The 27,658-nt window shown below is 44.4% G+C and overlaps 1 protein-coding gene across 4 annotated transcripts in view; it reads left to right on the top strand.

Annotated features, from left to right (window-relative positions):
* Positions 1-27,658, top strand: part of LOC144668204 (MAM domain-containing protein 2-like) — a 115,279-nt gene that overhangs the window by 83,733 nt on the left and 3,888 nt on the right. For 2 of the 4 annotated variants that reach the window (XM_078529970.1, XM_078529960.1), the window contains exons 9-13: positions 2,445-2,707; positions 7,217-7,313; positions 10,540-10,692; positions 16,864-17,120; positions 18,372-18,456. In XM_078529970.1, the coding sequence (XP_078386096.1) occupies positions 2,445-2,707; positions 7,217-7,313; positions 10,540-10,692; positions 16,864-17,120; positions 18,372-18,456 (855 nt within the window). The remainder of the gene's footprint in view (positions 1-2,444; positions 2,708-7,216; positions 7,314-10,539; positions 10,693-16,863; positions 17,121-18,371; positions 18,457-27,658) is intronic. The other 2 variants (XR_013573458.1, XM_078529977.1) reach the window with 2 other exon arrangements.

Below are 27,658 nucleotides of genomic sequence, written 5' to 3'. Positions count from 1 at the left end.
GATGTGTTTGTGTGATCTGAAATTCACCTGGCAATATTTCTGCATGAGTTATTGCAGATGAGGCTGTCAGTTTAATACCCAGACTTATGATCGAGAATTTCCCCCAGACTATCATACTTCTGTAAATGTAACCTGCTGAGACAGCTGGGATTAGGTGAGGATCTGGGGATTAATATAGATGGAAATTAAACCAGAAAACTGGGATTCTAGAAAGGACACATGGCTTGTGAAAAAGTAAATGGTGATTCCCAGGCTAACTTCCAGAATATGCCACAAGCAGATTATTGTGGATGGATAAAGAATTTCCCCTCAAATAGTCTATTTATCCAGAGAGTGGTGAGAATATGGAATGCGTTACCACAAGGAGTGGTGGAGGCGAAACACTCAGAGGCATTTAAGGGGAAGCCACGTTAAAAATGAATGTTTGAGAAAAGATAATTTAATCCATCTTCTGTGATTAAAACATTGGAAGGGTTGAATCGACCAGTAGGTAAGATAAAACTACTGGAGGACATCTTCATCTAACCTGTTCGCCTGGGAAACTGGTGGGATCAGGCCAACACTGCTTTCACCTTCTGCCCTGACTCAATCGAAGTCAGTATCGAGTGGGACGTAAGACTGGTCTCCTTATCTAAGGAGGGATATACTTACATTGGATGCAGTTCAGAGACTTGGCTGATTCCTGGGTTGAGGGGTTTGTTTCATGAGATCAAGTTGAACAGGCTGGGTCTAAACTCATTGGAGTTTAGAGATGATCTTATTGAAGCTTTGGATGGGGGCTTGATAGGGTAGATTCCGAGAGGATGGCCGGGATTTTCTGTGCCCGCCAGTGTCGGGCGTGTTCGGTGGTGTAAGCGGACAATATGGTTCGAGTGGTTTCACAACAGCGTGAAACCAGTCCGCGGCCGTCCACTCAACCTGCCGATGGCGGGCCACGTCCTCCACCATTGGATGTCAGGAACCTCATTGTAATAGATCATTACAGCATACCATTATTAGGCCTGCCCACGGGTATTGCCTCCCCCCAACCCTAACCCTAACCCTAATCAGGGTGATCTGCCAGGCTTCTTCCCCTTCCCTAAACCCCTCCCGCTGGCCGTAAAATTGTAGCTGTGCAGGAAGCTGCCCTTAATTGCCAATAATTTGCCACTTTTGGAGCAAGGTAGGGCAGGCCACCTGTTATGACGCAGCAGATGATGTGTGTCAGGTGGATCAAATCCACGAGGCAAACTTGATCACGCAGTCACAATGGTTTTGCAATTTGTATTTATTGCAAGATGTGCGCCCTGAATTCAGAGGTAATAAGTCCACCAGGACTTCAGAGATTTAAAAAAAACTAAATTAAACATTTATTAACAAAAGAAAAGATTTCAAGCACATACATAGGTCTACGAATTACTACTGTAATAACTCCTAAAAATCCTGATTAACCTGGCGTCTAGTTATACCCCCATTAAGGCAACAGTGAAAAAAAATAAATTTTAAACAGATTCCAGCAAGTTACCACAATACCCCGGCCAGTAGAATTCAAAGTGACTTTTTCTAGCTTCGGTTTCTGTAGACAGCAGACTTAATGCACAAATACTGGAGACTTCTCAAACTTCTGGCAGATCTTACAATGCCTTCTCTGGCACACAGCCTCATTCCCCCTTTATACATGTTTCCCCCTTTTAATGTGTAAATTCCATAGTCTATGTCTTTGGAACTTTACCTTTCTCATAATATAAATCTTTTCATGTTGCCACTATATTGTCAATAGCCCTTGCTTCAACTGTCTGTTTGTAAACAGACTGAGATCCCTTTGAAAACCAAATAGCCCCTCATCTATCTAAAAATACAAATTCCCTTTACACCTTACGTTATAAGACCCCAACCATGTTTACTCATTAGCATATTAAAGACACTTCTACACCTCACTTCTTTTGATAACTTCAACCTGCAGTCTGCTTGGTTACAAAATATAACTAAATCACACACGCAGACAGAACAACACAACCCCCTATAAGCCTACTTTACACTAAAGCAGAAAAATACCTTGAAAATTATTATACCTTTACCACACCCCCCCCACCCCCCCCACCCCTGCCCCCACTGTAAACTTGTAGACTGTTCAGGGGCCGGTGGGAAGATGGCAGGAAGGACAGCCGGGGAATTTTAGGGGCCCCCCCCCACCTGCAAAACCTTTGGCGGGGGGACCATGGTGATAGAGTAAGATGAAAAGAGGTGGGAGGAGGCTCATCAGAAGCATAAGCACTAACATAGACATGATGGGCTGAATGGCCTGTATGGGTGCTGCACATTCTATGTCATTTTTTATAACTTAAGTCAAATTCATGACCTGGCAACCTCCAGACTCGGAGTCGAGCCGTCCAATTGTCTCCAGGGATTATGTTAATTTGCATTTGCTGTTTTATTTCAGTAAGATATTCTCTGCCTTTTTGCAGGTGGCTTTCTAATTTCCAATGCAAGGCTTGGATACCAGCAGGAGTATGTCTCTCATCTGGCAGGCCCTGTTTTACACGCCAATCTCCAGTACTGCTTGCGATTCTTTTACGCGCTGAATCATTTTATCACAGAGGATGCCCTCGCAGTCTACATCTACGATGAAGAAGACCACGTGCAAGAAAAGATCTGGTCGATCCCCAAATCACACACTGGAATGTGGATTCAAGCAGAAGTTAATTATCGAAGGCAAGAGCCCGCTAAGGTAATGGCTTATTAGCCCAGTAACTGCTGGGCTGGGGAATGGAGAAAAATCAATCCGGGTTTCTACTCCCAATTATTTGCCCAGTGCTTTCTGCCGGGAAATGTATCCATGTGAAAGCAGGTACGGATTTTACCACAGATAAAAACAGGAAGTTCAGGAAATACTTAGCAGCTCTGGCAGCGTCTGCGGAGGGAGAAACAGAGTTAACGTCTCGAGTCCAACATGACTCTTCTTCCAAAACATTAATTCTGTTTCCCTCTCCACAGATGCTGAGCTTTTCCAGCACTTTGTTTTTATTTCAGGTTTCCAGCATCTGCAGTGTGTTGCTTTTATTTCTGGACTTTGCCTGGATGAATGCAGTTCCAACAACACTAAGAACTTGACACCATCCAAGACAAAACCACAGAGCTGTTTACTTTGGCTAACTTGGACTCCAACTGGCCAGATGTGATAGTTTTTTTGCTGACCTGTTGTTGAACAGTCTTCATTCATTCATTAGATTGTGTCAGTGAGCCACACTTAAGTGTCAGCTGTTGCTCAGTAGGTCACACCGAGAGTCAGAAGGTTATGGGTTCAAATCCCATTCCAGAGACCTGAGCACACAATCCAGACTGAAACTCCGAGTGCAGTACCGAGGGAGTGCTGCATTGTCGGAGGTGCTGCCTTTTGTATAAGACGTTAAACCAAGGCCCTGCCTGCCCCCTCAGGCGGATATCAAAAATCCCTTGGCACTTCTTCAGAGAAGAGCAGGGGAGTTCTCCCTGGTATTCTGACCAATATTTATCCTTCAACCAGCATCAACAAACTGAGAGATTATTTGGTCATTATCACGTTGCTCTTTCTGGGAGCTTGCTGTGTGCAAATTGGCTGTCGCGTTTCCTACATTATAACAGTGGCCACACTCCAAAATGTAGTTCATTGGCCTTGAAACTCTTTGGGAAGCCCTGGGGCTGTATAAGGTATAATATAAATGCAAGTCTTTCTTTTATAGCCAGAAACTGTGTAAAGGAGCCCTTTTGCAACAAAAGAAGATTTTAAGTTTTTTTTTAATATTCTACACACAGTTATGTAAATAACATCAAAAGCATAATTGGATTGGCTGTGTGGGAAGTAATCTTCATAAAGCCACGATATATGACCCTTCGACTTCCCCAATAATTGTTCATTGAAAATATTTTTCATGAATTTATCTTTTTCTTAACTTTCTAAAGTATTTTTTTAATGATCAGACTTACACTAATTTAGACGTTTGGCAATTATTCATTGCTAGATCAACAGTGAATGTTAATAGTTAGTCCTCTTCCAGAAATCACGAAAGGCTGTGCCAAGACTTCACTCACAGGTTGAATCTCTAGTCTGTTGTGAACGAGGTTGCCAACACTCCAGGATATCTGTAGTGCACAGTTTAGATAAAACCATAGAGTACATTGAGCAGTTGACAGTTTTACTGCACAAACAACTCTTTTTGACATTAATTAGTTTTTTCTTCGGTTCAAATTCAATCGAAGGACACCTTATTAACTGAGCAAATTAAATGTGTGCATCGTCGCTCCTGCTTCATTCATTTATGCATGGAAAACTTTCACTAACTTTAACATTCTGTTTAAACAATGATGTCTAATGACATGACAGAATCTAACCTTGAGTAATTACTGAGCCTGTTAGCTCAGTGAAGCTGGACTAAGATCAGGAGTAGCGTTTTACACCCCCCCGCCCCTTGGTGGTGATTTTATCTTACCTCAGCAGTTGGGAAGCTGATGGGATTTGTTGCAATTTTAGTCTTGTTCTACCCTCAATTAAAGTCAATGAGTAATACTGGGCTGGTTTGAAATCCTCATTCTATCGATCCCATGGACTGCCAAGCTGGCGAGTGTACTGTTCAATGGTTTAATTGTTCTGTGTTTGATTATGTTAGTCTGTTAACTGATCTATGCTCACTGTAATTGAGTGGTTAAGTCTGGGCGATGACTCAGAGCTAAAGCAAACAGACACACAGGAAGACCTAGAAACTGGGGTAAGCATGGGTGCAGTCATTTTGTTAGTGCAGATTATTTTAAAAGCACTATAAATAAACCTGTTGTACACTTAGAAACTAATATCATCCCTGCATTGCTTTGAGGTAAACTAAACATATAAAATCTTCATCAAACCGAATGCACAACAGTGAGTTAGGTTAAAGTTGTCCCTGAGCATTTATTGACTGATGAGAATACCACAATCAGTTCCAGCTTTGTCCTCAGTTGACACAGACCCACTTTTCCAGCAGATGTCACTGGCCAATGGTGAGCACGAAAGAGAGACGATGTTTCCCTGCCCTTCCCCAGGTCTGTTGTAATAGCGCAACTTCATTCCTGCTGATACTGGCCAACAGCAAAGACCAAACTTAGCAATTTCCTCATTCACGGGACTCAACATCACACTACATGGACTCTTGATTATCAGTTTTGGCTAAATGGTAGCTCTCTTCACTTCTGACTCAAAGAGGTGATGGCTTCAAACCCCACTCCAGTGACCCAAGCACATACGATCCAGTCAGATACTCCAGTGCCGTTTAATAAAAATTTGCATTTATGTATCACCTTTCAGGACATCCCAAAGTGTTTTGCAGCCAGCGGAGTACTTTTTGAAACGTAGTCACTGTCATTATGCATTAAATGCAGCAGTCAGCCAGCCCACAGCAAGCTCCCACCAAAAGCAATATGATAATGACCAGATAGTTTGTTTTTGTGGTGTAATTGAGGGGGCAAGTGTAAGTTAGAACGCCGAGGAAAATTGCCATGTTCTTCTTCAAAGGAGTGGCCAGGGGGAGGGGCGTCTTTTACATTCCCCTGTGAGAGCCAACAGGGCCTCAGGTGTAATGTCCCATCCGAAAAACGGCATCTTCGAACAGTGCAGCACTCCCTCAGTACTGCCCTGGGAGTCTCAGCCTGGATTATATACTCATGCCTCTGGTGTGTGACTTGAACACACAACCTTCTGACTTAGAGGCTAAAGTGCTCCCCACTGAGCCAAAGACTACTAAGGGAATGGCAGGGCTTTTATCTTTCAGATGAGATGTTAAACTGAGGCCTTGTCTAACTCTTAGGGGGATGTAAAACATCCCATGACAGTGTGCGAAGAAGAGCGGGGGAGTTATTCTAATCAATATTTATTCCAAAACTAACATCACTTTTTATTTAAAAAAACCTGATCTTTTATTTCATTGTTATTTCTAGGAGCTTGCTGTGTGAAAATTAGCTGTTGTGTTTCCAACATGACGACAGTGACTACACTTCACAAGTGCTCAATTGTTGTGGAGCGCTTAGGAACATCCTGAGGTCTTGATAGATGCTATATAAATGCAATGTGCCTTAGCACTGAGCCTTTGGGTGAATCTCCTGATTATCTGCTGAGTTCAGCAGATTACAGAGTGATCTAATTGAATTCTAATTTTCAGTGATGTTGGTTAAGATAGTTAAACGTTTTGATCCGGTAAATAGAGAGAAACTGTTTCCTCTTTTGTGGGAGAGTCCAGAACATGGAGACAAAACCTTAAAATTGGGGTAGGCCATGCAGGGTGATGTCAGGTAGGACTTCATCACACAAAGGCTAGTGGAAATCTGTAGATGTGAGGGATCAACTATTTAAAAAATTTATTCTTTCACCAGATATGGGCGTCACTGGCTAAGCCAGCATTTTATTGTCCATGCATAATTACCCTTGAGAAGGTGGTGGTGAGCTGCCTTCTTGAACCACTGCAGTTCATGTGGTGTAGGTACACCCACAGTGCTGTTAGGGAGGGAGTTCCAGGGTTTTGATCCAGTGACAGTGGAGGAACAGTGATATATTTCCAGTCAGGATGGTGAGTGGTTTGGAGGGGAACTTGCAGGTGGTGGTGTGCCCTTGTGTCTGCTGCCCTTGTCCTCCGAGGTAGTATGGTCACGTGTTTGGAAGGTGCTGTTGAAGGAGCCTTGGTGAGTTACTGCAGTGCATCTTGTAGAAGGTACACACTGCTGCCACTGTGCATTGGCAGTGGAGGGAGTGAATGTATAAGGTGGTGGATAGGCTGCCAATCAAGTGGGATGCCTTGCCCTGGATGGTGTCGAGCAACTTAAAATTTCAAAATTAAGACTAATAGAATTTTATTCGGCAAGGGTTACGGAACTAAGGTGGGTAAATGGAGGTAAGATGCAGATCAGTCATGATCTAACTAAATGGTGAACAGGCTAAAAGGAGTGGCCTCCTTCTATTCCTATGTTCTGATGCTGTTTAGAACCAGTTGGGAATACAGCCCTCCCTGAACCCTGATAATGATTAAAATAAGATTCTGTTACAATCTGTGTTCTGTCTTGCCTGCAATTTTATATCTCATTTAAAGACCTGAACCTCAAACATTTGCGGAGCCTCCAACACTTGGAGGAAGTGTGGTGCAGATTGCTAATGAGCAGAGGGGCCTATCTCAGATAGAAGAATGCATGTAAATGTTACTGAAGTTACTGAAGAAACGATTTTCTTCTATTCATTTCCCAGATAGTTTTTGTCAGCGTTTGTAAGAATTTCTGGAACTGTGGAAAAGTAGCATTGGATGACATCACAGTGAGCCAAGGAGACTGTCGGATTCCTGGAGGTATGGACTGTGCTAAGGGGTTAATTACAAAAAAAAAGCATAAATATTTACCCGTACTGCATGTTACAAATAGTGAACATTACCAGCAAAATGTCTATCACTGTTACCATGGCTATACCAGTAAAATACAATCTACCAATGATATGACGCCCAGAATATCACATACGGACAACTGCATAGGATCCGTCAGCGACATGGTTATTTTCAGATGAATGCACAATTCTGAAGAGTTGTTTGTATCTAATTGAGGAGTTTATTTTTCTTTATTCATTCATGCGTTGCGAGCGTCACTGGTATAACCAGCTTTTGTTGCCCATCCCTAATTGCCCTTGAAACTGAGTGGCTTGGTGGACCAGAGGGCAGTCAAGAGTCAACCACATTGCTTTGGGTCTGGAATCACATGTAGGCCAGACCAGGTAAGGATGGCAGATTTCCCAGAACATTAGTGAACCAGATGGGTTTTTATGCCAATCGATGATAGTTTCATGGTCACCGTTACTGAGACTAACTTTATATTCCACATTTATTAATTTATCATTACACCACCATCTCCCTTAGCCTATGACCAGGGACTGAGCCTAAAGATTATAGTTTGATCTTTCAGGAGTGAAATTAGGATCCATTTTTACAAGCAACGGGCAGTAGACATTTGGAACTCTCTTCCACAAATCGTTCCCCAGGACGATAAAGCGGTAAAAACTGGGAAATAAGAATACTGGTCCGAACCGATCTTATATACCTTAAAATGGAACACCAGTAAAACTGGGAAATGAGAGTACTGATCCGAACTCTTTTTTTTTTTTCCCTTCTGCGTTGTTAATTTTAAATTTGAGAGAGGTTAGCAAAAATCTATCAAGGGTATGGAGAAAGGAGGGATGGAATTAAGTTGCAGATCTGCCATGGTCCCATTGTATGGTGGAAGAAGCTTGAGGGACTGAAAGGTCTCCTCCTGTTTCTTTGTTCCCAGGTGGTGATGAACATTTTGCCCATGAGCCACAATTTTTTTTCCCCTTCTTTCTCGTTCAGGCTGAATGGCACACGGGACGGCCCATTTCACAACCATGGGTGCAAGTTCGCAGCACACAACTTGGCCATAAAACAGCGCATAGTGACATTGAGCCTCCAGTGCAGTAGGACAACACCTGGTGTAACAAAGAGTGTTCTTCCAGGCTCTTCTCTTCTCTTGAGGGCTTAGACTGCACTTGCACCTGACACAGGGATCAGTGTTGGGGCCCCAAACCATTTACAATCTACATCAGTGACTTGGATGGAGGGACCGTATGTATGGCAGCTAAATTTGCCAGTGACACCAAGATATCCAGAAGGGAAAAAAACAGTAAAAACTGGGAAATAAGAATACTGATCTGAACTGCTCTTGTAAACCTTAAAATGGAACACCAGTAAAAACTGGGAAATAAGAATACTGGTCCGAACTGTTTTTTTCCCCTTCTGGTTAGGAAATTAAGTTATCAAGAGGAGGGAGAGAGGCTGCAAAGGGATATAGACAGGTTAAGTGAGTGGGCAAAAATTTGACAGGTGGGGTATAATGTGGGAGAGCGCGAGTTTGTCCACTTTGTCAGGAAGAATAGAAAAGCAGCCTATTATTTAAATGGAGAGAGACTACAGGACTCGGTGGTACCGAGGGATCTGGGTGTCCTGGTACATGAATCACAAAACGTTAGCATGCAGGTACAGCCAGTGATTGGGAAGGCAAATGGAATGTTGGCGTTTATTGCAAGGGGAATGGAATATAAGAGTAGGGAAGTTTTACTGCAGTCGTACAGGGCCTTGGTGAGACCAAATCTGGAATATTGTGTACAGTTTTGGTCTCCTTATTTGAAAAAGGGTAATATTGTGTTGGAAGCAGTTCAGAGAAGGTCCACTCGACTCATTCCTAGGATGATGGGTTTATCTTATGAAGAAAGGTTGAAGAGGTTGGGCCTACACCCATTGGAGTTTAGAGGAATGAGAGGTGATCATATTGAAACTTATAAGATCCTGAGGGGATTTGACAGGGCGGATACCAGGAGGACGTTTCCACTTGTGGGGGAGACTAGAACCAGGGGACACGGGTTAAATAAAAGGTCTCCCTTTTAAGACGGAGATGAGGAGGAGAATATTTCCTCTCAGCGGTTTGTTAGTCTGTGGAACTCTCTTCCCCAGAGAGCATTCGAGGCTGGGTCATTGAATTTATTCAAGGCAAAATTAGACAGATTTTTCATAGACAAGGGAGCCAAGGGTTATTGCATGGGTGGGGGAGGCGGGGCACGTTGGTCCAGGGGGTAAATTGGGAAGTTCAGACCGTAACCAAATCAGCCATGATCTTATCAAATGGCAGAGCAGACTCGAAGGGCTGAATAGCCTATTCCTGCTCCTAGGCCCTATGTTCTTATGTTCCATGCATGTCTCAAATGGCAACCAATGGACTCCAAACACATGTGAGTCTCTGGACCCTCGATCCCAGCCAGAAAGAGGTCAAACTCTCACTTGAAGGTGAATTCGGCAACCAAGTTGACAGCTTCTAGAGATTGACTATTCCTGGGAAAAAGAACCACCTTCTGAATTCCAGCCGAGAATCTGGGCCTTAAAAGTGTAACCTATGACCTGGGAAGTGCTTGATTCCGACAATGAGTCACAGGAATTTAATAAAATGTCATTCTGAATGCTGAAATATTTTCAGATTGTTTTATTAAAATTAAAATGTTGAACAGGGAGGTGGGGTAGAGTAAAATGTTTTATTTTGGAATAAGAATCATAATCATTTACGACACAGAAGGAGGTCATTCGGCCCTTCGTGTCCTTGCTGGCCCCTCATGGAGCAATCCAGTCAGTCCCATTCCCCCGCTCTATCCCAGTATCCTGCAAGTTTACTTCCTTCAAGTTCCCATCCAATTTCATTTTGAAATCGTTCATCGTCTCCGCTTCCATCACCCTCGTGGGCAGCGAGTTCCAGGTCATTACCACTCGCTGTGTTAAAAAAGTTCTTCCTCACATTCCCCCTGCATGTCCTGCCAAAAGCCTTAAATCAATGTCCCCCTAGCACTTGTGCCATTAGTTAAAGGGAACAGCATTTCCTTGCCTACCTTATCTGAGCCTGTCATTATTTTGCACACCTCTGGCAAATCTCCCCTCAGTCTCCGAGGCCCGGTGGGGAACAGCCCCAGCTTCTCCGAGGTAACCTTGGAGCTAAAATCTTTTGAAGAGATTCCCTTTTTGTTTCCTACAGGTTCCTGGCTGCCTGCTCCAGGAAGGTGCAATTTTGATGTGGATAATTGTGGATTCATCCAGGATCATAACGACAAAGGTCACTGGTACAGAAGGACAGGGGCAACACCGACATCCTTCACAGGACCAAAAGGAGATCACACTACAGGGGTAGGTGAGTTGCATTTTGATAAAGGTTCTTAAAGCAGTTGCAATATTTTTTTGTCTCTTCTCTTTAGCACAGGCTGTCCAAGGGTGAACAAGTTAAGAGCCTTTCCTTGTTTAATAAATGGCCAAACTCTGGGGAAAGTAAGGCTGGCTGTTTCCTCGGGTATTGATGTAATCCTTACTTCTCTGAGTGGGAAACTCATTTTTTGCTTTGAGCTACATTACCTCTGCTGCTCATGTCCTACTCACGCCAGGACACGTTTGCCCCTCACCCCTTGGCTCACTGACCTACATTGGTTCCCAGCCTGGCGACACCTCGATTTTAAAATTCTCATCCTCGCCTTCAAATCCCTCCATGACTGTCCCTCCTCCCTATCTCTGTAACCTCCTCCAACCCCACAACCCTCTTGAGATCTCTGCACCCCTCAGAATCGCACCTCTTGCACATCCCCGATTTTAATCATCCCACCATCGACAGCCATGCCTTCAGCTGTCAAGGCCCTAAGCTCTGGAATTCCCTCCCTAAATGTTCTACCTCTCTCCCCCTCCTTTAAGATGCTCCTTAAAATCCACCTCTTTGACCAGTATTTTCATCACCGCCCCCAATATCTCCTTATGTGGCTCAATGTCAACTTTTGTTTGATAATCACTCCCGTGAACTGCCTTAGGATGTTTTACTACGTTGAAGCGGCTATATAAATGCAAGTTTGTTGTTGCTTGATTAGCATGTGAGACAACGCCTCCATATGAATGAGGAGGGTTTTGCTTGGGTTTCCTGTTCTGTAGTGGTTGTTTGGCTTTCTAGGTCATCTCACAAGACACAAAGGGATGGATTTTACCAGTCTCTCCGAGGGGTGTTCTAGGCTGCAGGGCCCCTGCCTTCCTCAACAGTGGCCACTGCTCCTGGTGGCGCTGCTGCGCTGCCGGCTCTCTGATTGGATCAGCAGCTCTTGGAGGGGTGGGCCGGCCGTCCTTAACAGGACAGCAGCCCTGGTGGCGGCTGCTTAATTGGCTGCCTCCCCTAAAGTCCAGAGGGAAGTCCCGTCGGTCACCCGCGTGTGCTGGGGACATGCCTTCCTGCCGATGTCAGACTCCTGCCCAATCAACTACATTCAGGCCTAAGGATCAAGCAAAGGCAAGATTGATTTGGATTATTTTGCGTTTCGCGGGCATTGTAGACAAGGCCAGCAATTTGTTGCCCATCCCTAATTGCCCTTGAACTGGGTGGCTTGCTGGGCCATTTCAGAGTCAGCCACATTGCTGTGGGCCTGGAGTCACGCATAGGCCAGACCGGGTAAGAATGGACGACAATCGATGGTAGCTGTCATGGTCCCCGTAACTGAGACTAGTTTCCAGTTGCAGGTTCATTAGTTAAATTTAAATTCCACCAGCTGCCATGATGGGATTTGAACCCCCATGCCCCTAGAACATTAGCCTGGGCCTCTGGATTACTAGTCCAGTGACGTTACCACCACCATCTTGCCCAGTGAGAAAGGTTCGAAGGTTTTCCTCACCTGGTCTCATACTGATAATCTAACAGCTTTATAGTAATTTTCTGATGCTCGACAGCTAACTGCCCGGTCCGATATATTGATATTAAATTTCACAAATTGCCGCGATGCAATTTGAACTCATGACCTCTGACTCGTGAACCCCAAGCTGTTACCATTAAGCTGCAGCAATGCACATTACGCAGCCTTTAGGACACACAGAACAAAGAAAAGTACAGCACGGCAACAGGTCCTTCGGCCCTCCAAGCCTGCGCCGATCATATTGCCTGTCAAACTAAAACATTTTGCACTTCTGGGGTCCGTATCCCTCTATTCCCATCCTATTCATGTATTTGTCAAGCTGCCTCTTAAACACCACTATTGTACCTGCTTCCACCACCACCTCTGGCAGCGAATTCCAGACACTCACTACCCTCTGTGTAAAAATACTTGCTTCACCTTGGGAGGATGTTTTAGTGAAGGTGTGAAATTCCATCTCTGAGATGGTTTCCATAGTCACAAGTGAATTTGGAGCCGCAGGTTTCGCTTTTATCCACCGTGCAATAGTTTGATCTGAGGCTGAGGTTGACAAGCTGTGTTTGAAGTTAAAGCAGCGATGATCTGGTTTGCCAGTCTATCTGTGTAACGAGGAGAGCTTAGCAGCAGGGCTGTGGGGAGAGGGGGGTGCAGTCAGCACACACCCAGTATCAGGTACCCTGTCTGTGTGTGTGTCTTCCATTCACAGTGAGACAGAGGAGTGCCTCTTATACAAAAGGCAAAATACTGCAGGTGTTGGAAACCTGAGACATAAGACAGATGTCTCATAAACCTGTCTTTGTTGTTCCACTGTTGTTTGTTTTTCTACTTCTCTTGCTTTCTCTCCATCTTTTTGCTCTTACTCTCATGGCACCATCAGTTTCCCGCTCTTGCCTTGGGCAGGGCGAATTGTCGATAAGTGACCTTTAAAATCCTCCTCATCAGCCAAACTTTCGGCCATCGGTTTAATGGCTCAGTGTCAAATTTTGTCTGATAATCACTCCCTGTGAAGCATCTTGGGATGTTTTGCTATGTTAAAGGTCCTACATGAATGCAAGCTCTTGTTATTTATAGGTTTTCTTTGTTTTCCCATCTCAAATGCCCTTCCCCTTGCCTCCCCGGCCTTTAGGATTGATTCCCTGAGTCCGAGGTTTCGTGGGCTCAAGCCCCACTCCAGAGACTTGAGCACACAATCCAGGCTGGCACTCCCTGCGCAGTGCTGAGGGAGTGCCGCACTGTCTAAAGTGCCATCTTTCAGATGAGACGTTAAACCGAGGCCCTCTCTGCCCTCTCGGGTGGATGTCAAAGATCACGATTTTGAACAAGAGTGTGGGAGTTCCCCCCCCCACCCCCGCCATGTCCTGGCCAATATTTACCCCTCATCTCGCATCACTGCAGCAGATTATTATTGCATCACTGTTTGTGGGAGCTTGTTGCGTGCAAATTGGCTGCTGTGTTTCCTACATTTCAACAGTGACTGCCCTGCTTTGGCTGTAATGCGCTTCGGGAGGTCCTGAGGCTGTGCAGACACGTGGTCCAGATTGCAGGTTGTTGCGCTGCCACAAATGTGCTAATAGATAGGGTGCAAGAGAAATAGGAGGTAGAATTGTTTTCCTGACCCGCCCCTGTTTCCAGGTATTAATCATGGAAATCACTGAGTTGACAAAAGTTGCCTCACACGAAGAAATGAAGGTTTCTTTTTTTAATATCTTCTTTCATGGGGTGTGAGTGTCACTGGCAAGACCAGCGTTTGTTGCCCATTCCTAACTGCCCTTGAACTGCACCACCTGCTAGGCCATTTCAGGGGGCAGTTAAGAGTCAACCACACTGCTGTGGGTCTGGAGTCACAATGTAGGCCAGACCAGGTAAGGATGACAGATTTCCCTTCCCTAGTGAAGCAGATGGGTTTTTTTTTACAACAACTGATGATGGTTTCATGACCTGAGACTAACTTTCAATTCTGAGGCTGGTTTTCAAGTCCTGATTTACTAATTAAATTTAAATTCCACCAGCTGCCATGGTGGGATTTGAACCATTGTCCCCAAGAGCATTAGCCTGGGCCGCTGCATTACTCGTTCATTAAATTTACCTCTGCATTATTATTTTCTCCAAAATTGAAGAGTAAGTCACCCGACACACACCTTGTTCACAAAGGAGCGCTGACAGAAATTAAATCTCCTGTTCTGGTCTCTTCAATCCTTGATTTTAATCCCTCCACCACTGGCAGCTGTGTCCTTCAGCTGCTGAAGCCCTAAGCTCTGGAATCCCCTCCTAAACCTCTCTGCCTCTCTCTCCTCCTTTAAGACGCTGCTCAAAACCTACCCTCTGATCAACCTCTTGGTCAAATTATGCTTGTCCCTGATAGTTCCTGTGAGGCACCTTTGAGACATTTAGCTGCATTAAAAGCGCCGTATAAAGGCAGGTTGTTGTTGTATTGATGCAGGGAAAACGTGACCCGTGAAACTGGCTAATGTCGAAGGAATGCTGATCACTGCTCAGTGTGAATAGCAGCAGACTGGAAGCCAAACCAACGTTTGATGAAGTAATTTAAGTGTGTGTTTTTCCAGCTGTCAGATCTTAAATTACAAAGTTTCGTGAGGCTATCTTTTTGAAAAGACACACGATGAATCATTTAACATCAGGGCAGACATACTGAGATGTGTTATGACTGATGCAGTTGGTAAAGTGGAGTTATTTTTAAAAATCCCAGAGGAAAACTTTAAACAACTGTTATAACCTATAATTTTAAGTGTTATGTTTGAGATGGGACTCTAAACTCAGGAATCAGACCACTAGTTCTCGAGGCTTTACATTAAACTAAATGAAACATTTTATTAATTTATACAGGTTAAAATATATACACATGGCTACAAATTACTATATCATAGCTTTTAACAAATTCCCAAACTAATCTCCATTAAGGCAACAGCAACCCATAGACTTAACCAGACACCAGGCAAAGCATTTTCACCTTACGAATTCAAAATGAGCTTCTTTTCACTGTGGAGCCAGTTGGAGGCTTGTAGCTGCCTTTTGATCTTGCATTGCCTCTGCTTTGCACACCCAAAAACTACTGAAGTTATACCTACCACCACTGATTGAGTTCAAATTCTCATTGTCTCACCAGCCTCTTTAAACTTCACCTTTTAACAATGAAACTCCATTCATTGCACCAGTTTTATTAGTAATATAAACATATTGCTTGGTAGCTGCTAGAAAGACGTCAAGTTTTCAATCCACTTCTTGAATGCTCTATTCAAAAAATGCAAATGCACTCTATCTCTCTTACATATCAAAACTAGTACATATCAAAGCATCCAGACTAGCTGGCTTTAATCCAATTAAGATACACCCGCAGACTAAGCCTCTATTTTAAAAGAAAAGTGTTTTCCAAAATATCATGACAGGTGCTTGTCCCCCACCTTCAATGAGAACTTTGAGAGGAGTCCCTCTTGTACTTTGTCCAAATGATAATTCATGACATGGGAGTAGTGGAGGTTCCCCTCCAGGTCACTCACTATCCTGACTTAGAAATATATCAGCCGTTCCTTCACTGTTGCTGGGTCAAAATCCTGGAACTCCCTCCCTATCAGCACTTTTGGTGTACCTACACCAGAGGGACTGCAACGGTTCAAGAAGGCAGCTCAGCACCACCTTCTCAAGGGCAATTATGGATGAGCAATAAATACTGACTCAGCCAGCGAAGCCCACACCCCGTGAATGAATAAATAAACAAAATACTTTTAAGCTGTACAATGCTGTGAGCTTTCACAGCTGAGCCTAATCATATCCTCATCCTAATTCCTCTCATGTACAACTTTCCAGCAAAGATACCTGCACAGTAATGAGGGATAAGAAAGCTGATTGATTACTTATCATGTACACCACCCCCATCCTCCACAGCCCCTAGCTTGGTGGAATACACCATTAAACCTAGAAGGGTTGGGTTCAGTTGTTAAATCAATAGAATATATTTCCTTGGGTGGTGTTTAAACGGAAGAGAGGATAAAACTCATTATACGACAGCTGGTAAAATTAAACAACACATTTTGGCAAGAAAGCCAAATTTCAAAAGATCACAAATATAAATTGATGTGATTGTTTGAAATTTGGTATTCTTATATTTGTCCTGATCAGTGCAAGGAGTAAACCTTCAGCAACATGTCTCTCTTTTCCACAATATAACATATTTTGTATATTACTAAATAGCGCCCTTAACATAGTAAAATATCACGAGGCACTTCACTGGAGTGTTAGCCACCAAGAATTTTTGACACTGAGCCACAGAAGATGGTGTTACGTAACCAAAAACTTGGTGAAAGATTAGGGAGTATCTTAAAGGAGGAGGAGAGAGAGAGAGTTAGACAGGTTTCAGGAGGTAATTCCAAAGTTTAGGGCCCAGGCAGATGAAGGCACAGCCACCAATGGCGTAGCAATTAAAATCAGGAGTGCATGAGAGACGAGAATTGGAGGTGCACAGAGATCTTGGAGACCTGTAGGGCTGGAGGAGGTAACAGAGACAGGGAGGGGTGAGGCCGTGTTCATTAATATTAGCTAACGGGCAGTAGATAGGATTATTTTTCTCTAAGAGAAAAGGGTTTGTTCCTGAGTGTGATTTCTGCAATCTCACTGATTGAAAATCTTTTATTTAGGGCGCTACATGTACATAGAGGCCTCTCATATGAGACATGGATACAATGCACGCTTGTCATCATGGCAAATACGCGGATTCACTGGCGACCAGTGTCTGACATTCTTCTACCATATGTATGGACTTGGAACTGGATCGCTGAACGTTTACTTAAAGAAAGAGAATGCGCCAGAAACTCTCTTATGGAAAAGAGGAGGGGAGCAGAGTATATCTTGGATGAAAGCCTCCATAGAATACAAGTGTGAGCAAAACCATCAGGTTAGTTTGTCTTAAAACGCTGTATATTTAGGGATGGCCCGTGCAGAATATTACTGTACAAAACCTTTCACCCCTGAACCTGGCTTTGAATCCCATCCAGGTGGAAGAAGACTTCTTTTTGTGAAACTATCTTGGCCAGAACCTGAAATAAAAACAGAAAATGCTGGATATACTCGGCAACATCTGTGGAGAGAGAAACAGAGTTGAGAGCAAAAGAAATCAGAGCTGGAATAGGCCATTTGGCCCTTCAAAACCTACTCTACCATTCAACAAGATCATGCCTGATCTTCTGGCTCAGCTCCCCCACCTTCTTGCACTATCCCCATATCCCTTAGTATCCAAAAATCCATTGACCATTGTTCTTGGATATACTCAAAGACTGAGCATCCACAACCCTCTGGGATAGAGAATTCCAAAGATGCACAACCCTTTGAGTGAAGAGATTTCTCTTCATCTCAGTCCAAAATGGCCGACCCCCTTATTCTGAGACTGTGACCCCGTGTTCTAGATTCCCCAGACAGGGGGAAACATTTTCTCAGCATCTGCCCTGTCTAGCACCTGAAGAATTTTATATGTTTCAATGAGATCACATCAGATTCTTCTAAACTCCAGGGAATATAGGACTAGGCCACTCAATGTCTCCTCATAGGACTGGTTGTTATCACCTGAAATGTTTAATCTGTTTCCGAGTCCATAAATGCTGCTCAGTATTTACAGCATTTTCTGTTTTTATTTCAGATTTCCAGCATCTGCAGTATTTTGCTTTTGGTCAATTCCTTGTTACTATGCGCCCATCATACAAAACGTTTTTCCTAATTTAGCATTAAATTGGCAGTCTTGGTGAGAGAGGACATAGGATGATTTAATTATGGAAATGGAGAAAATGTCACACTGATAATGGAGGAGATATTCTCCTCTCATCGTTTCGGTCCAAATGACAATAAAAATCCATGGAGTGAAAGGGAGGTGTATTAGAGGCTGCTCACATCACACCAACACGAAGCTGGATAGCTAAAGTGTAGCTTAGGAAATTAAGACAAAATCGTGTCTGTGCCAGCTCTTTGAAAGAGCTATCCAATAATTTGCACCCACCCCTGCTCTTTCCCCATAGCCCTGCAGGTTTTTTCTTCAAGTATTTAATCAATTCCCTGTTGAAAGTTACAATTGAATCTGCTTCCACCACCCTGCCAGGCAGCGTTTTCCAGATCACAGCAACATGCCGCTGTATTTACCCATATTTTCTTCTTTCAGATTGTCTTCGAAGCGATTCGTGGTCTGTCAACACACAGCGACATTGCAATAGATGACGTTTTATTTCAAAATGGACCGTGTGAAGGTACACCTGGAAACTGTATTCAGAAATGTAATCTGTGCAAGCTTTTTGATTTGAGGGTTTAAATCCCAATAATTATTGTGGGTGAGATGAGTTTCGCAACCAAGATTAAGTGATAAAATGAATAAGGCATCAGTTCTTGAAGAGAAAAAAAATTACAGGGCAATGAAGAAAGAGCAGCAGGAAAAGGGATTAATGGGAGCTGCTACAGGCACGATGGACTGAATGGCCTCTTTCTGTGCTGTATCATTCTGTGATTCACACTCAGGGAGAATTTCATCTTCTCTTTAACCTAACAGGCAGCAGCAACTAAAAGTGCACCTTGAATTTCTTGTCTTGTGCACGGTAACTGAATGAAGCTATGTGATGGAAGTAGGTAATGAAGATCCATTAATGATGCACATCAATTTATTTTCTTGCATTGTAATCTTTTGTCAAGACTGCTGTGTTTATTATTTACCTCCTCCTTATCTTTGCAACCTCCTCCAGCCCTACAACCCTCCAAGATCTCTGCGTTCCTCCAGTTTTGGTCCCTTAAGCAGTCCCAATTTCCATCGCTCCACTTTGGCGGCCATTCTTTCAGTTGCATGGTCCCCAAGTTCTGGAATTCCCCAAACACCTCACCCCCCACACCCCAAACATCTCCACTTCATTCTCTTCCTTTTAAGACACTCCTTATTACTTGCCTCTTTGACAAGCTTTTAGTCACCAGTCCAAATGTTACACCCTTGTTCGAAAAGGGGTGTAAGGATAAGCCCAGCAGCTACAGACCAGTCAGTTTAGCCTCAGGGGTGGGAAAGCTTCTTGAAATGATAATTGGGGACAAAGTTAGTAGCCACTTGGACAAATGCAGATTAATTAAGGAAAACCAGCACAGATTTGTCAAGGGCAAATCATGTTTAGCTAACTTTGATGATGTAACAAAGGATAATGCTGTTGGCGTGGAGTCCCAAAAGGCATTTGATAAAGTGCCACACAACAGACTTGTGAGCAAAGTTAGAGCTAGTCGTTAGGTAGTACAAAACTTGAGCATTGCTGAAAAAAAAGACATTTTTTGTCAAAGCTTTTTACCTTGCACTCATCAGGGTAATTGGCAAGAAAATACCAATGTCAGGGGAAACAACATATTTATTGCTTGGCAGTTAACTGTCAAGCCACCATCAACTGGTACATTTTCTATGGCAACGTCTCTACCAATCATAGTCCACTTGCTAACCCAAATCAGCACTCTCTTCTCATACAGTATAAATATGTTGTTTCCCCTGATATTGGTATTTTGTTGCGAATTGTCCTGATGAGTGTGAGAAGAAAAGCTTCAACAAAAAAAGCATCTTTTTTCAGCAATACTCAAGTTAGAGCTCATGGAATGAAAGGTACAGCAGGAAAATGGATACGAAATTGGCTGAGTGACAGGAAACAGAGATTGACCGGTGGTTTTTCACACTGGAGGAAGGTTTAGAGTGGGGGTTCCCTTGGGGTTGGTGTTAGGGCCCCTGCTTTTCTTGATATATATTAATGACCTAGACTTGGGTGTACAGGGCCCGATTTCAAAATTTGCATATGGCACAAAACTTGGAAGTATTGTGAACTGTGTTAAACTTCAAGAGGCTATAGACAAGTTGGTGGAATGGGCGGACATGTGGCAGATTAAATTTAAAACAGAGAAGTGAGAAGTGATTGATCTTTGTAGGAAGAAGGTGGAGAGGCAATATAAAATAAAGGGTACAATTCTAAATGGGGTGCAGGAGCAGAGGGATCTGGGGGTATATGTTCACAAATCATTGAAGGTGGCAGGGCAGGTTCAGAAAGTGGTGAATGAAGTATAAGGGATCCTGGGCTTTATAAATCAAGGCATAGAGTGCAAAAGCAAGGAGCTTACGATGAACTTTTATAAAATGCCAGTTTGGTCTCAACTGGAGCATTGCATCCAGTTCTGGACACTGCGCTTCAGGAAGGATGTGAAGGCATTAGAGAGGGTGCAGAATAGATTCCCGAAAATGCCTCCAGGAATGAGGAACTTCACTTACGTAGATAGATTGGTGAAGCTGGGGCTCTCCTTAGATAAGAGAAAGTTGAGAAGAGATTTGAGGTGTAATCGAGGTGTACACAATTATGAGGGGCTTAGATAGGGTAGACAGGAAAGACCTGTTTCTAGCTGAGGGGTCAATTACCAGGGGGCACAGATTTAAGGTGATTGGTAGAAGGATTACAGGGGACGTGAGGAAAAACTTTTTCACCCAGAGGGTGGTGGGAGTCTGGAATTCACTGTCTAAGTTGGGTGGTTGAGGCTGAAATGCTCACCTCATTTAAAAGGTACCTGGACCTGCACCTGAAGTGCTGTAACCTGCAAGGCTACGGACCAAGTGCTGGAAAGTGGGATTAAAAATGAGCGGCTAGTTTCTTTTTTCTCATTTTGTTTGGCTGGCGCAGACACGATGGGCTGAATGGCCTCTCTCTGCACCGTAACTTTTCTATGGTTCTGTTGGATCGAGGTGTTTAAAATCATGAAGGGTCTGGACAGGATGGAGTGAAACTGTTCCCATTGGCAGAAGGATTGAGAACCACAGGGCACAGATTTAAAGTAATTGGCAAAAGAAGCAATGGCTACATGAGGAAAATCCTTTCTACACGTCGAGTGGTCAGGATCTGGAATCCACTGCCCGAGAGTGTGGTGGTGGAGGCAGATTCAATCCTGGCTTTCAAAAGGGAATTGGATAATTGTACAGAGGGAAAGATTTGCAGGGCTACAGGAGAATGGGGCTAGGTGAGTTCCTGTGGAAGACAGCTGGCATGGAATTGATGGGCTGAATAATCCCCTGCTATGCTGTAACCGTTCTATGTTTCTTAAGTGGCTCGGTGTCAAATTTTGTGTGTTAGCGTTCCTGTGAAGCGCCTGGGATGGTTTACCTCGTTAAAGACGTGAATGTAAGTTGTCGATGCTTAAAGGCCTATCTTGTCCCTGCAACAAATTGCTTTACTGTCTAACGCCCCAAAATTCTATTTGATTTTTGACATGAGAAAACAATGCATTTATTTACGATCAGTTTCACTCAGTTTCATTTTGGCAGAAGAAACTGTCATTGATTCTCCTAAAAACCCATCTGGTTCAGTCATGTCCTTTAGGGCAGCAAATCTGCCATCCTTCCCTGGTCTAGCCTACATGCTAGACAGAGCAATGTGGTTGACTCTTAAACACCCTCTGAAATGGCCTAGCAAGTCAATCAGTTCGAGGACAATTTGGGATGGGCAACAAATGCTGGCCTTGTCAGTAATACCCACACCCTGTGAAAGAATGAAAAAAAGAAATCCCCTTACCCGACAAAAAAATCCATCAATCTCAATAGCTTTTTGCAGAGAGAGTTCCAGGTTCCCTTTACCCTTTGTGTGAAGATGGGGCTCCCTGATATCACTCTGGCTCTATTTGTGTCTAAGTTCATCCAGGAGTTCGGGAAGTGATATCGTGTTGGGGGAAAAAGGAACACATCAGACATTAATTTTAAAACAAGATTTCTTTGTACTTGTCAGCCTACAAACAATGGCCAATTTGGGATGGAATGTGGAACCCTTGACTCATGCAGGATTTAAGACTTTCCTTTACTTGTGAATTTGCTGGATATTTACCAGTGATGTTCTGCACAGGAGTGGAAACTTGCAAACACACCAGGTCAGCTCTTACTTTGGTGACTGCAAAAGGACGTGCACTATCACTTGATCAAAGTTTTGAGGATATAAAGCGGGGGGCGGGGGGGTGAAGATGGGCAGATAGAGAGAAACGATTTCTGCTGTTTGGGGAGTCTAGGACTAGGAGCCTAGTCCAAAAATCAGAGCCGGACCTTTCAGGAGTGAAATGAAAATTGAAAATGCCGGAAGCACTCAGCAGGTCCTGGCAGTCTGTTGGGGAGAGAAACAGAGTTAATGTTTCAGGTTGTGACCGTTCATCAGAACGGAGTGAAATTAGGAAACACATCTTCACACATGGGGCGGTCGAAGTTTGGAATTCTCTTCCGCAAATGGCAATTGTTGCCGGGTCAATTATTAATTTTAAAGCTGGGATTGATAGATTTTTTTGGTCGCCAAGGTATATGGGGCAAGGCGGGTATGTAGAGTTAGGTCACAGGTCAGCCATGATCACATTGGATAGCAGAACAGGTTCAAGGAGCTGAATGGCCTCCTCCTGTTCCTGTGTTCCTCTGACCAGGAATTTCCTCAGGATGCTTTCCTGATTGCGGGAACCTACAAGGAAATTCGGAGTGCAGAGTCTTGCTCTGTGAAGGAATACCAACAGTTTACAGCGTGTATGTACGCAATCCTGATTTGATTCACATTTATAAATACTGTTGCGAGGCTTCATCTGTGAGACTCTCCTCTGTTTAGGGGATAAAATATGGTCAACAACAACTTGCATTTATGTAGCAATGTTAATATAACAACATGAGCCTGGATTTTGTGCTCAAGTGTTTGAGCAGAGGCTTGGAACCCACAGCCTTCTGACTCAGAGGGGAGTGCGCTACACACTGAGCTATGTTTGACACCTGCATGGCATTCATTTCCAGAATACGATCCAAACTCAGTTAAGCGCCAGTGGTATGTAACAAGAAGGTTGCAGAGTGAAGAAGACTGACACTTTAAGGATTTTTTAAAAAAGATTTGAACCTGCGAAGTCCGTCATAATTAAGAGCACGTTTCTCACACCCCAATCCAGTGACAAAGAAAAACCACACACGCCCAGAGATTCCAGGGCGTTTGCATTACACAGATGGTGCAGCCATTCTCTTTAGCATAAATGCGTAGAGAGGTTCAAGACTCCCTTGTGAGGTGGCCTAGAATTAGGGGACCCAGTGTCGAAATCAGGGGTCTCTCGTTTAAGTCAGAGATGAGGAGAAATTTTTTCTCTCAGAGGGTTGTTAGTCTTTGGAATTCTCCTCCCCAGAGAGCAGTGGAGGCTGGGTCATTGAATATATTCAAGGCTGAGATAGACAGATTTTTGATTGACAAGGGAGTCAAGGGTTAATGGGAGTCTGGTGGCGGGAGGTGGGTGGGAGGCAGACAGAAAAATGGAGCTGAGGCCACAATCAGATCAGTTGTGATCTTATTGAATGGCGGAGCAGGCTCGAGGGGCCGAATGGCCTCCTCCTGCTCCTAATCCTAGTGTTCTTCTGAGTACAGCGTAAACAATCAATTCTTACATGGCTCTTGCATGCCAGAAACCCATCCACATGGATGCTCAGTTGAGCTAAGCACTGCCATAGAGAGTTGAACAACAACAATAGCTTGCATTTATATAGCCCCTTTAATGTAGTAAGAACATCCCAAGGTGCTTCACAGGAGCAATTACCAAACAAAATTAGTCACATAAGGAGTTATGAAGACAGGCGACCAAAAGCTTGGTCAAAGAGGTGCCTTAAAGGAGGAGAGAGAGAGAGAGAGGGAGGTGGAGACGGGGTGAGGTTTAGGGAGGGAATTTCAGAGCTTACGTCCCCAGAAAGCTGATGACACGGCTTTGCCAGTGGTGGAGCGATTATAATCGGGGATGCCTAAGAGGCCAGAAATCGAGAAGTGCAGCGATCTCGGAGGGTTGTAAGGGCGGAGGAGGTTGCAGATATAGGCGGGGGAGTTGGGGGGTTGGGGGGGGTGAGCTGGGTGGCATGGGGAGAGAAGCCATGGAGTGGTTTGAAAACAAGAACGAGGATTTTAAAATCAAATTTAAGAATATATCTTTCCAACCTTATGTAGATTTAATCAGCAAGAAAACACTTACAAACTGAAGAGCTATCTCACACTTGGCTTTGTCCTGCAAAAATCCTGGTGAATAATCAAAATGACAGATCGTAGGAGAATTCTGTGTAGAAACCCCATGTGCGCCTGTTTTTATCCCTGCATTATTCAGTGAAAGAAAGACATAATCGCATTTGTATAGTGCCTCTCACGACCACAAGATGCCCCAAAGCGTTTTCAGCCGCGGAAGTACTTTTTGAAGTGTAACCATTGTTGTGATGTGGCGACCAATTCACACACACAAAGATCCCACAAACACCGAGATGACAATGACCAGACAATTTGTTTTTGTGATGTAGGTTAGGAGATAAATGTTGGTCACAGGGCAGCAGGGAGAACTCCCCAGGCTCTTCCTTTGAAATATGGGACCTTTTCTGTCCACCTGAGAGGGCAGACGGGGCCTCAGTTGAATGTGTTGTTCAAACGACGGCCCCTCCAACAGCACGGCACTCCCCCAGTGCTGCCCTGGAGTGTCAGCTTTGATTTTGTCCTTAAGTCCTGGAGCAGGAACAAACCCACAACCTTCTGATTCAAAGACCAGAGAGGCTACCCACAGGACCACAGCTGACAAAACATGTGTAATAGGCCTGTGGTGTGCTGAAAACTCTGCATTCCTCCAATTCTGACCTATGACACATTGCCTGATTTTAATTGCTCTATCATTGACGGCCGTGCCTTCAGCTGCCTGACCCCTAAGCTCTGGAAATACCCCGACTGACACTACCCCGCCACCCATTCACCACAAACTCCTCCACCTCTCTCTCTCTCTCTCTCTCTCCTCCTTTAAGATGCTCCTTTCAAAACCTACCTCTTTGACCAAGCTTTTGGTCCCCTCCCCCAATATCTCCCGACATCACTCGGTGGCAAATTTTCTGATCATCGCTCCTGTGAAGCACCTTGGGATGTTTCACCATGAGAAACGTGCCATACAGATGTAAGTTATCCTTGTGACGGTTGGGGGGCTGTCTGTTATTATTAATGCAGATACTGGGAAATGGTGATAGCTAGGAAATAGGCAAAAAAGATCAGATGTCCTGGAACAGAGAGCTTCCCATCAATGAGGAGAGGCGGGAAGAGACTGGAAGGAGCCCAGTTTAAGTGGCTTTCCCGTTGCTTGACCACAGCGTAAAATAAGTGAGTTGCCTCTATTGCCCACGCAACACACAGACTCACGCCAAAAGCTTTACCATGCAGCTGCTGGGTCTGGTGTGTTGCTATCATACAGGCCAGGAAACACATGCATCCCCACTGGTAAAATATAGGTAGTTTCGAAACCTTCACAGAGTCTGACGTGTTAGGAAGAAGGCAGAGCTTCTGCAATTGATTTTTCCTGAAGCCTGTATAAATGGTGACCCGGTGGCTTCAGACTTTAATTTTCACAACGTCAATGATATAAGGAGGGACTTCAAGCTGTTCATTGATCCCCTCAGTCACCGACTGTACATGCTGATTTTTCGATTCTGGCTTTTCCCTGATGAGATTCTCAGGAAATTTGGGTGCGAATTCCCCTCAGCGAGGCTGGCATAGAAACCTGCAGAAATTTTGGCATATAGCAAATTATTTTCAATTCAAAGGAGGTCATTCGGCTCAGCTGGTCTGTGTTGGTGTTTATGCTCCACATGAGCCTCCTGCCACCCTATTTTATCTCGCCCTATCGGCATGCCCCTCTATTCCTTTCTCCCTCATGTGTTTATCCAGCTTCTCCTCAAAGGTATCTATTGCTATTCACCTCAACCTGTCCCTGTGGTAGTGAGCTCCACATTCTCACCACTTTCTGGGTAAAGAAAAGTTTCTCCTGAATTCCCCATTGGATTTATTAGCGACTCTCTTATATTGATGGCCTCTAGTTCTGGTCTCAGCCACAAGTGGAAACATCTTTTCTACATCTACCCTTTCAAGCCCCTTCATAATCTTAAAGAGCTCGATCAGGTTACTCCCTAGTGGTTCTCCTTTCTAAAGGAGAGAGCCCCAGTCTGTTCGGCCCTTCCTGATGGGTATAACCCGTCAGCTCTGTCATCATTCTAGTAAATATTTTTTTTGCTTCTTCTTCACTCCCTGCTTGAAGTACAATCCGGGAGCCTCGAGACCCTTGGCCAGAATCTTATGTTGATCGGGCAGGCACCAGCCCGACCTGAACACACGTGAAATTGCGCAAAATGATGGTGGGCGTGTGTCCCGTCGTCACCGCACACACTACGAATATTGAGTCCGGTGGGTGCGAGGTGGAGCTTTGCCCGCTGACAATTAAAGGGCCCAATTAAGGCCATTGTCCACAATTTTATGTTGCCCGTGCGATTTTGTGCTCGTCGCACGGGCAAAACGGGCAGGCGGACAGCCCGTTTTTAACGAAACCTCATCCAAGGGTGGGACTAAATGTCCGGAGTGAAATATAATAAAATATGATATTTGGGAACTGATGTTTTTTTTGAGTTCTGCTGTCAGGTGCTTGAATGTGCTGCACAGACACAGTTTGCTGCATTTTCTTCTTGCCATTGAATCTGCCCGGGTCTGCAGCTCCCTGAGGCAGCTCCGCAGCACCTGTCTGCCTTTAGGGAGCTCACTAGAAGTGCCCACCCTGACTTTTCTCAGCGCCCGCCCTCTTCCCACCCCCTGCCCCCCGGGCAGCGCCGAGCCTTTCTCAGCGCCCGTTAACTGGCCAGCCAGCGTGAAATTGCATTCGGGGGGCCGATCGTGGGCGCATTTTGTGTCTGCTCCTGGGCCCACCGACTTGGCGCACACGCCAAGCGTGAAATTCAGGCCCTTGTTTTAATTCCACCAAAAAAAAATCAAAACAATTGAACTGCTTTGGCCTGCAGTTTCTCACTTTCACCAGCAGAGGCTGCTAAAGCTGCACCAATTGGGTCTTGCTTCTCGAACCCCATTTCTGTAGAAATGCCCACATCTGTCTGCAGAAATTTCTCTGTAGTGTGCTGCATTTATTTCACTGCCACTTGTCATCGTCACTTATCCCTGATCCTTGTGGCCTGGGACTCTGACTGTACCACAGAGCAGGAAAGACTCCAAGCAATTTTGACTTTCCCTCCAGCGTATTCAGACTAGAGAGTATTAACCCTCCCGCCTCCCGCGCCACCCCCCCAAACTCTTCCATAACTGAGCATCAGCAACACGTAGACTCCATTTCTAGGACTACCTGCTTCTACCTCTATAACATCGCCCAACTCCGCTCCTGCCTCAGCTCCAACCTGCTGCTGCTGAGACCCTCATCCATGCCTTTGTTACCTTGAGACTTGTCTATCCCAATGTATTCTTGACTGGCCTCTCACATTCTACCCTCTGTAAACCTGAGCTCGTCACAGGTTTAAGGTAATAAGACATCCCAACACGCTTCACAGGGGCGTTATTGTCACAGGAGTGTTATTGGACAAAACTTGATCCTGTGCCACATCTAACAATATTTGGACAGGTGACC

The sequence above is a fragment of the Cetorhinus maximus genome, chromosome 2, assembly GCF_964194155.1.
Source record: "Cetorhinus maximus chromosome 2, sCetMax3.hap1.1, whole genome shotgun sequence".
Lineage (NCBI taxonomy): Eukaryota > Metazoa > Chordata > Chondrichthyes > Lamniformes > Cetorhinidae > Cetorhinus > Cetorhinus maximus.
The sequence above is the reverse complement of the archived record's forward strand: the minus strand, read 5'-3'. Positions and strand labels throughout refer to the sequence as shown.